The 9327-nt window shown below is 52.6% G+C and overlaps 1 protein-coding gene across 1 annotated transcript in view; it reads left to right on the forward strand.

Moving 5' to 3' along the window:
* FAT2 (FAT atypical cadherin 2) overlaps nucleotides 1–9327 on the forward strand; it is a 69849-nt gene that overhangs the window by 25328 nt on the left and 35194 nt on the right. The window contains 3 exon segments of the mRNA XM_025201005.1: nucleotides 5463–5524; nucleotides 7562–7873; nucleotides 8417–8627. Coding sequence (XP_025056790.1) covers nucleotides 5463–5524; nucleotides 7562–7873; nucleotides 8417–8627 — 585 coding nt within the window.

Below are 9327 nucleotides of genomic sequence, written 5' to 3' on the forward strand. Positions count from 1 at the left end.
GCCTCTGTTCGTCTACTCTTCCCCGCGGAGCGCATGTTCTCCAGCTGACTGTCACAGGGGTAGGAAGCAACAGGCTTCTCTAAGACCAGCTGCACGGGGTAGGCAATACTTGTGTGAGGCCATTTCCCTCTTTCATCTCCAAACAGAGGGCTGCATTCAGCGCAGACAAGCTGATGACACCGGAGTTTAAGTCCTCGCCTGAATTGAAAGGCCAGCCCCGAGTCTCAAGTTTCTTACCCTCACGGTTCTGCAACAAGCCTCTACCTGCTTGGGTTTGTTCCAGCTGCAAATCCTCGGGCTTTTGTTACCAAGCCTCGCATTCCTGGACTTGACTCTTGGCATTAGGAACCGGAGCTGCAAATCTCAGTTGTGCGGCTCATCTCTGCAGCAAACCTGCTTTGAGCAGGGCACAGGAGATGTCGCTCCTAAAGACAACGGGAGCCTGAAATGCATCCGCTTCTTTACGTTTGGACGACGGCTGCAAGGACCGTGTTTTGTTCCTCGTCAGCAATGTGCAGGGCAGCCCCGATGGCTTCAAGGGGTGACGCCCATGCCACGATTCCCCGCCCTGAGGGATCCCCCTCTACCGACCACACTGGGAACAGGGGACGTCTGTGCCATCTCGAAAGCCACATGTCATTTCAATACGTAACCTGTGCAACTCACTGCCACGAGACATCGTCACACCCAGGAGCTTAGCAGGAGCCTACCCTGGATGATCAAGAAAATGGATAATGAAAAACAAGCCCTATTATCTGAGATCCAATCATTTAATATTGCCTAGGTGATATAAATCCCCACAATTCAGGGTTATGTCAACCACTGTCAGGGTTTCGAAGGAATGATAGGATCGTAGAGAAGTTGGGCTGGAAGGGAGCTGCAGAGGTAATCTAATCCAAACCCCTGCCTGAGGCAGGATCAGCCCTTATCCAAACCTATGCAATCCAATCTAAACCCTACGTAAGACTACTGTCCACCCTTGCAGCCATAACACCCTACCCTGCCTCGAGTGAAGCAGGGGAACATTCCCCTTTGGGTATGTTAGTCCATAATTGTCCATCAAGGGGTATTTTTACACCTTCCTCTGAAGCACCTGGCCACATTCAGAGACAGCATCGATCGCTTCCTATGTCCCTATAGTCACGTGCTAGCCTCTTCCTAGGTGTACCTGCCTCCATTGGCTAATCCTTTGTAAGGGGCCAGCTGCACAACTCTTGCACCCGCTGGTGAAGTTGCCCCCCTGCCACGGGAAGTTGCCTCTTAGCACTGTCAGGACAAGGCGGGGGCTTCGCTCCTAGCCCCCAGGCAAACCTGCTGCAGTCTTCTGCAAAACTTCCCAGATTTTTGGACTCAGAGCCGTGGATCCCAAAAGGGAGAGCATGAATGGAAAGAATGGGATCTGAGGGAGAGGATGGGAAGGACCACTTGCTCAGCTGGTCTGACCTCCTGCATATCAGGAAAAGACAAGGATCCAAGTGAGCGGCCCATCCAGCTTGGGCGGGTGAGACAGGCCAGTTTCTGCAGCCAACCACCCCAAGGCAGCAATGCAGCTAATATGACCCCCAGCCACCTGCCCGACGTGACCAGGTTGGCGGAGTGGAGTGGAGGCAGGCTCCAATGTGTCTGGAGCGAAGCTCGAATTCGCATCTCTGGAGCTGCTTTGCTACTGCGATCCCTTCCTCTGCCTCCCAGGCCTCTGAGAGCCACGCAGGGACCCCTCTCGTCAGCCTGGCATCTCAGACTTGGCTAAGAGAGAGTTCAATCAGCAAGGCTCCCGTTGCCTTTAAGGACAGCAGTAGATGGACTCCCTTTGGTAGCTCCTTGCTCAAAATTTGGGCTGCACAATTGAGGGGTGGCTAATGAGGAGGAGACAAGAAAAGAAAGAGGATGCAGGAGACAAGAGAGGGGACGGAGGGAAAGCTCAGCTCCACGGCTGCCGGCAGAAGTTACTGTTGTTTGGGAGCCAGCAACACCGCGCTGTTGCTCTTGCTGCTCCTGTCCCAACACGACTCGCTTCCCTTTCCCTTATTCCAACAATGAGCAAGAGGCAGTCGGTGGCTGCAGGCAAAAGTGAGCTGTTCCCACTAACCCGCATGCGGGCACCTCCAGGAGGAGCCTTCCCTGGCCTCGCAAAGGAGGGGAGGCCCGGGGCTTGGAAGCCGATACAGGACATGAGTTAATTTGCAAGTGATGCACAGGCTGGTTTGAAGACAGTAAAGAGGAGGAGACAACCTGGGAGCAAACAGGTTTTGCTTGGCTCTTCAAGGGGATCCTCTAAAGCCACCTCCCCACCGAATGATTAACTCTGCTGTAAAAGGTGGCCGGGAATTACCAGCTCCGATTGCATCAGAGCTGGGGCTGAGTTGTCTCTGAAGCCCCAGTCCAGAGGTCTGCAATCCCGCCTTCCCACTGGGTTTAAAATCCTGCCTTCCCCCCTTAGGTTTAAAATCAACTCCACTTAGGAAGGCCAGGCAGCATTTACCAAAGTGGAAAGGAAAGCCCTTATTTTCCCCCTTCACATTTTCTGGGAAGCAGTGAGTTGTCGGCTTGGAGGAAACAGCACGAACAGCAGGGCATGAACGTCTCTTCAGGGGACCACCACCGATGGCAGCACTCGCTCCATAACGCTTTCCACTTCTATGCCAGCCCGTAGGTGAAGAGAGCACAGGGCAGAGTAGCAGCAAATCAAAACCAGTCTGAGTTTTCCCTTGAATCCATCCCAGCCCCTGTGTCTCCGTGCACTCAGCTGCTGCAATGCATGCGGATGCCTTCTCCAGCTTATGTGTGCGGGGGGAGCACAGCCCCACGGCCCTGTGTGGGAACCTGTATCATTAACCATTAACCACGAGAGCTTTCAGATCTCATTACTGAGTGCTTAACAAACCATGGAGAGGAATCAGTAGCTGCAACCAGGCAGGAGGTGGGGGGCAAAGGGCAGGGAAATAAGCTTGTCCCGCAGATGCTGGGGAACAGATCTGGGAATACAGGCGTAAGGCACAAAGAGCCAGTGAGGAGTGCTGGAAGGTGCTGGTGAAACAGGCCAGACAGGATGGAGATCAGTCCCCCCGGTCGGCAGGACTGGTTGCAGGGGGGGCACATGCCCCCCCTGACTAAGGCGGCACCAGTTGCCCCTGGTCCTCCGTACACCACAAAGGATTTTAGGGCACTGGGGAGCTACAGGAGGCAGTGCACACAAAGGTTGGTGCCCAGTGAAAGAGGTGTAGATGTGCCCTTAGCCCTCAGTGGGCGTGTCTACACGTGCATTTACACCGGCTTAAATTTACTGTGCAGTAAGTTACCATGCAATAAGCAGGAATAGGCCAGCATCGACACATGCAGGCATTAAAGTGCATTAACACTGTATGTGGACTTATTTGGGACTAAAGTTAGTTCCAAGTCAGTCCACACACACAGTGTTACTGCGCAGTAAGGCGTCTACATGTGCCTTACTGCGCAATAACTAATCGGGCATAAATTTGATACCTGGATGATGCAGGTATCAAATTTACGCTCAAGTTGGTGTAAGTTACCATATTTACTGCACAGTATGGGCGTGCACGTGTAGACACACACCTGTACTGAGCAGTGATTTTGGTTACTGCGCAGTAAATGAGCATGTGTAGACGTGCCCAGTGATGCTAGTACAGAATAATGGCGACCAGTGTGTCCCAGTGCATCTGCCCCCCTTCCAACACAGTTTCCCAGCTGCTACGGCACTTTGCTACAGTCCTGTTTGTTTCCCCTTCCACCACCAAGCCGCAGAAGAGTCTCAGCTTTGCCTCCTTTTGGCGACCAACTCTTTGCCAACAGGGCGAACTCACCCCAGTTCCCCTCTTCTCACCTGAGCTCAGGGGAAAGCTGCAGGCCCCATCCCACCCTCAGCCATCGCAGCACATGGCTGGGACTCGGGACTCTGTCCCTTGGGGCAGGTCCATGCTAGAGTCCGCTGCCACGTGATGCCCACCCTGCCCACTTCCTCCTCCTGCTCTGTGCATGCCAGGTACCAGGTCACTGTCCCTCTCATGGAGCAGTCCTGAGATGAAGAGAAGCAAAGGACATGGCCTGGGCATTGCTACACGACACCTGCACGGCAGTCAGCATATGCAGCGCAGGAGCAATGGGGAGGAGGCTATTCTCACAGCCACCATCTTTAGCACCATCCAGCATGACACCGATGTGACATTAAGTCCTGATTCAGCACTTAAGCATGGACGTGCATTCCTTCCTGACTCTTTTCCATGGCAAAAGTGTGAGTTTAAGGTCTCTCGGTGGCCACAGACTCTTTCTAACTCTTCTCCTCCTGCTCCGATGCACAGAGCAAGATTTGGGAGGGCGGGGGGGAAGAATCCAGGACGTACATCGCATATAGCCTGTTCGGGGAGTCTTGTTATAACACATTAAGAAGAGCTGCTTTTACAAACAGCAAATAAATGTTTTGAGTTGCTGCCAGTGCCAAACACATACAACGCCAGAGAGAACAAGTAATCGCTGGGTGCCAAACTGTGAACCGTGCTTCAAACTCCTAACCAGAGCTGTGCCCCAAGCTGCTTGCTGCTTCCTGCAGCTCTATGAAATGCTCTGCACTTCAAAACACGTTCACAAAGGGATCCGCAGTGCAGCGAAAGTCCTAATGATATCTGGCCAGTCTGTAATCTACCTTTTGGGCTGGAGCAGCACATTAAATCACTAGCGTTCCTGTTTTAACACCTCCGCAAAAGCTTCAGGGCATTTTGTGCATTTGCTATGTGTTTCTAAAAAACATTTAAAAACCAATCAATTGGATTTGCAGCAGGTGGTAGAAGGAGAGAAAAAAGGTTTGAGCACAGCTTTGACAAGGAGAATTAGATGGACAGATAGGTGCATGCGCACACACACACCCCACCAGCCATGCACAGGGCTCCAAAAATGTAAAATCAGGAGCCAGACCTTGACCCCCACACCAGGAAATATGCTTAAGAGTAACAATTTAAAAAAATATAGCAATGCCTATTCAGTTCCTTTTAATTTGCGTGTGGGGTTCGGAGCCTGTGGGGTGCATTCAGTCGCACGTCGAGGTTTTCTCTACAACCAGACAGGCTGGAAACATAGGCAGTGGGGAGTGGGTACTAGCTGATTGGCCTTTAGCAAGCAGCTAACCCAAAAGGGATGCAGACAGGCAACCCTGGTATAACTCGCAGTGGTCGGACTTTACCGCTCGTTTTTTCAAGCGTGCAAGAACGTGTCTTCTACCCACAGGCTGAGAAAGGTCAGGCAGAACTGCCAGACTGTAAAACCATTGCCTTTCCTAGTGTGGGGGTGGGAAGTACTTGCTCTTAACCGTTCTCTCACCTTTCCCATCAGTTTGATTAAAAGGGGTGGTTGGCGCTGGAGTCTTTGGCTCGGCTTGGGGGTTTGGAGGAGCGTTGTGTGCCATGCCACGGACCGCGAGGTTTGCAACTCAAAGGGTACCTCTGTCTTGGCAGGTTTGGTCTCTACCACTTCACGGCAGCTGGATCGAGAATACAAGGCTGAACATATCCTCGAGGTGGGTAATGACGATGGAGTAATTAGCTGCATTTACCTAAAGCAGTTTAAGTCCTCAAAGAACATTTCCTTGCAAGTCAGAGCACACAAGTCTCATACCAGCAGCTCTCAATGGCTGGGGAAGTTAATTAAAATTGCTCTGTGTTTGTGTGTGGGTGGGGAGGGAGGTGCACGTGTGCGTGGGGAGAGTATGTGTATGTGTGTTGCCCTGTATGGTGACCACAGAAATACTTTTGAGGTTTTTCCTAACAAAAGATGAGTGCAAAGAGCCTATTTCTGAGCTCCTAGGGATTGAGGATGAGTACGGGAATCCTGACCCCTGAGAAGATAAACACAGCTTCCCAGGAAAGAGAAATCCCCCGTATTTATCTCAATGTACAGAGATCCTCTCCAAAGCCTCTGTGATCCTATGACCTTGAGAGGTCATCTGGGCTATCCCCTAGCCCCAAGGCCAGAGAGAGGCATCGCATTAGCTGGGCCTGAGCTTCAGCTGCTCTGAGCCAACACTGGGCACATCTACACGTGCATTAATGCACTGTAATTACAATGGCTTAAGTTTAGCACCTGTAATAATAGGTACTAACTCAATGCACAGTAACCGGCGCTACTGCACGCTAACGCTGGCGCACACCTTTTTAGTGATGCTAATGCGCAGTAGAGTCATTCTACTGCTCATTAGCACAATAGCACGGCTTTGGTGTGACATGCTAATGCACAGTGGAATTAGTCTACTGTGCATTTAGCGTCTTATGTAGACGCACCGACTGTGCACACAGAGGAAATCCTCCCTTCCTCTGAGAAAAATAAGTCCCCAGTCTCTAGGAATAGTATTTAGCCATTAGAAAACACTATATGCACACAGGGACCTTTCAGCCCCTATGGGGACCATTGTCCGCTTTGTACAAACAGATAAACTGAGGCACCTCGACTTGCCCAAGCTGGGAGGGTGTCAGGATTAGACCTCCAGAGTTCCCAGGCAGTCACATCAGTACCCTGGTCACTGAGCTCCCTGTGGCCAAATGCTCAGTGCTTCCCCTTTCTGGGCACTGGATAATCCTACCCCTGTATTCCAGCACCCTACTTGTTCTACCAATTTTTTCCTGCCTCCTTTCCTCCCCATCAGGGATTTTGCAAATAAAAATCACTAAAAACGGCAGCTGAGAACAAAGCAGTGCCAGGCACATTGCTGAAGTCCACCGGTCCGTAACAGTCCCTGGGCAGAGAGCAGGAACTAGTCACCTCACGGTCAGATCTGACACCTTGCTTGCAACTGAGGCAAAATTGCCTTTCTAATGACGCTTGGCACAGAGATCACGCATCCCACGGGGAGGTCACGTGTCTGCTTGTTCATGCATCCAGCATGCCAAGATAATGCATTGTGACAACCTGTAACATTGCCCCTGTGTTGCAGCATTATTGCCCGAGTCCCCCACTCCGGTTTTACACCAGTGTCGCTGCAGTGGCCTCCACAGAGTTAATCCTAACTTACCTAGGATGGAACCATGCTCTTAAATTTCTGTCTATAACAACCCACAGCCTGGATGACTGGTGGGGTGTTGAGCTTGGACCTTCACTCTGAAATGCAGGGGCACCTGTACACACCACGGGGTTTAATCCTCATTAAATTAAATAGGTTTACAAAATGTAAGCCTGTTTATTTTGGAGTGTCACATCAGTGTTTGCAGGCACTTGGTTTTTGAGCCAAACTAAACTATGTCCAAGGAGTTTTACTTTAATGTGCCAGAAAGACTTTTAAAGCATCCAGAAAACCGACTCGTGCAAACAGTCATGCTGTTGCTGCACAAGAAAGGGCAAAAAATGTGGCGTGTACAAAGACCCCCAGGGCCCTTAAAAAGGCCTGGTCCTGAGAAAAGTGCTAGATAACTTCTGCAAGCTGCAGCCACCCAAAGGTGACCTGGTCGTGTGCGCGTAGACAGGTTTGGCAGAGGCAGCGATATATTAGGTGAGGATCAGTTGCTAAGATTGTCTGGACCAGGACAGTTCACCCCATTGCTTTGGTCCCCTGGTTCGCTTGCAGGTCATGGTTTCAGACAATGGGGACCCCCCTCTGAAGTCCACCAGCAAAGTCGTGATTCAGGTCCTGGATGCCAACGACAACCCCCCCACCTTCCCCCAGAAGATGTTCATTGCTCATCTCCAGGAGAGAGCCGCCTCTGAGGTGCCACTGCCCGTCTGCCGGCTGATCGCCTCCGACCGTGACGAGGGGCAGAACAGCCAGGTCACCTACAGCATCGAGGATGACGAGGAGGGGATATTCATCATCGACCCTGCCACAGGCGTGGTGCTCTCCAGAAAGGCTTTCACCCCCTTGGAGTACAACATCCTCACGGTGAGAAGGGCCCAGAGGGAGAGGGCAGGGGTGAGAAGAGATAGAGGAGAGGGAGATACAGAGGCTGGAAGGAGGAAGACTGAGAGAGACTGAGGGAAAGAACTGGGGGCTGGGGGAATGGGGCATGGAGGGAAAACCGGGAGGTGATGGGACAAGAAAAAATAGAGAGAAAGTCTGGGAGCACGTTAGCACTCCAGTGGCTCCTTGCACACAGAGGGGCCCATGCCGCAGAGTTTGGGGCTGGCTTCCAATGCCTTCAGGGTTTCAGGGGTCTTTGGTGTGGGTCCCTCACTGCCCTGGGTGGGGGTGGTCTCCCCAAAGGACCTGATTTAAAAGTTAGCTTCCTGAGCAAGGGGAATCTGGTGTAAGGACTTGGCTGGGAAAGGCAATAAAAGGCAGCCTGTGGCGACCAGGTTTGCACCGTGGTTCCTCGGGTGCATCCAGACCTGCCACGCAAAATGAAACAGAAAGGGGCTTTCACACATCAGCCCGCCCCCGGTAGTACAGCAGGCCTCTGAAACCCTGATGCCTCTTCATCGCTAGGTCAAGGCGACGGACGGCGGCAGCCCCCCGCTCTCCTCCATCGTGCGGCTCCACATCAGCTGGGCCCCCAGCCCCGGCCCTTCGTCCGAGCCGCTCGCTTTTGACGAGCCCCATTTTAACTTTGCCGTGATGGAAACGGATCCTGTGAACCACATGGTGGGCGTGATCAGCGTGGAGGGCGGCCCCCGACCCACCTGGTTTACCATCGCAGGTGAGGCATGCATGCAGAGCAAGCACCACGGCGGGGACGAGCTGGCAGGGCTTTTTCCCTAATCCCCTCAGTATTCAGCACCTACATGCCTGAGCTAACAGAGCTGTTTGCTTTAGACGTGGGCGACTCGCTGCACAAGCCTCCGTGCAGGCAATGAGTGCCATTCAGCCGGACCGAGCGGTAAACACAGTTACACCCCTGCAAACACTGGTGCCAAGTACACGCACCCCCTCTGTTTTGCAAGTACCCTTCTCATGAAGGCATGCACTGCAGAGCGTGACAGGCCCAGATGCGTGGCACCTGTGGCCCTGGGGCCTGGGACAAATGCTCTTTGGGAATCGGCTCGGGAGCTCTCTGGTCAAATAGGTCCTTTCAATCTCCACCGCTTCCTTCCCCTTTTGACTTCCCCTCCTGGCAGCCTGGTTTAGATGCTTTTTCTTGCCTCCTGTGGAATATGGTAGGGGACTCGTCTCACGTGACACTCTTCCACCTGAGGTCGTTTTAGGATTCTGGGACAAATTCGTGGCAGGGGTATCTGTGGGTCTCGCTGTGCAGAGAGATGGGCTGAGAACCGGGGCTTCCTTGTTTGACCACTGCAACCCCGGGGCTTCCTTCTGAAGTGCCGGTCCGGCTCTGCCTAGCGAGCTTTTACTCCTGAAGGCTGATCCAGGTGCATGGATTGCCCTGAAGCATGTAGGGA

The sequence above is a fragment of the Alligator sinensis genome, unplaced genomic scaffold (genome assembly GCF_000455745.1).
Source record: "Alligator sinensis unplaced genomic scaffold, ASM45574v1 scaffold550_1, whole genome shotgun sequence".
Taxonomy (NCBI): Eukaryota; Metazoa; Chordata; order Crocodylia; family Alligatoridae; genus Alligator; species Alligator sinensis.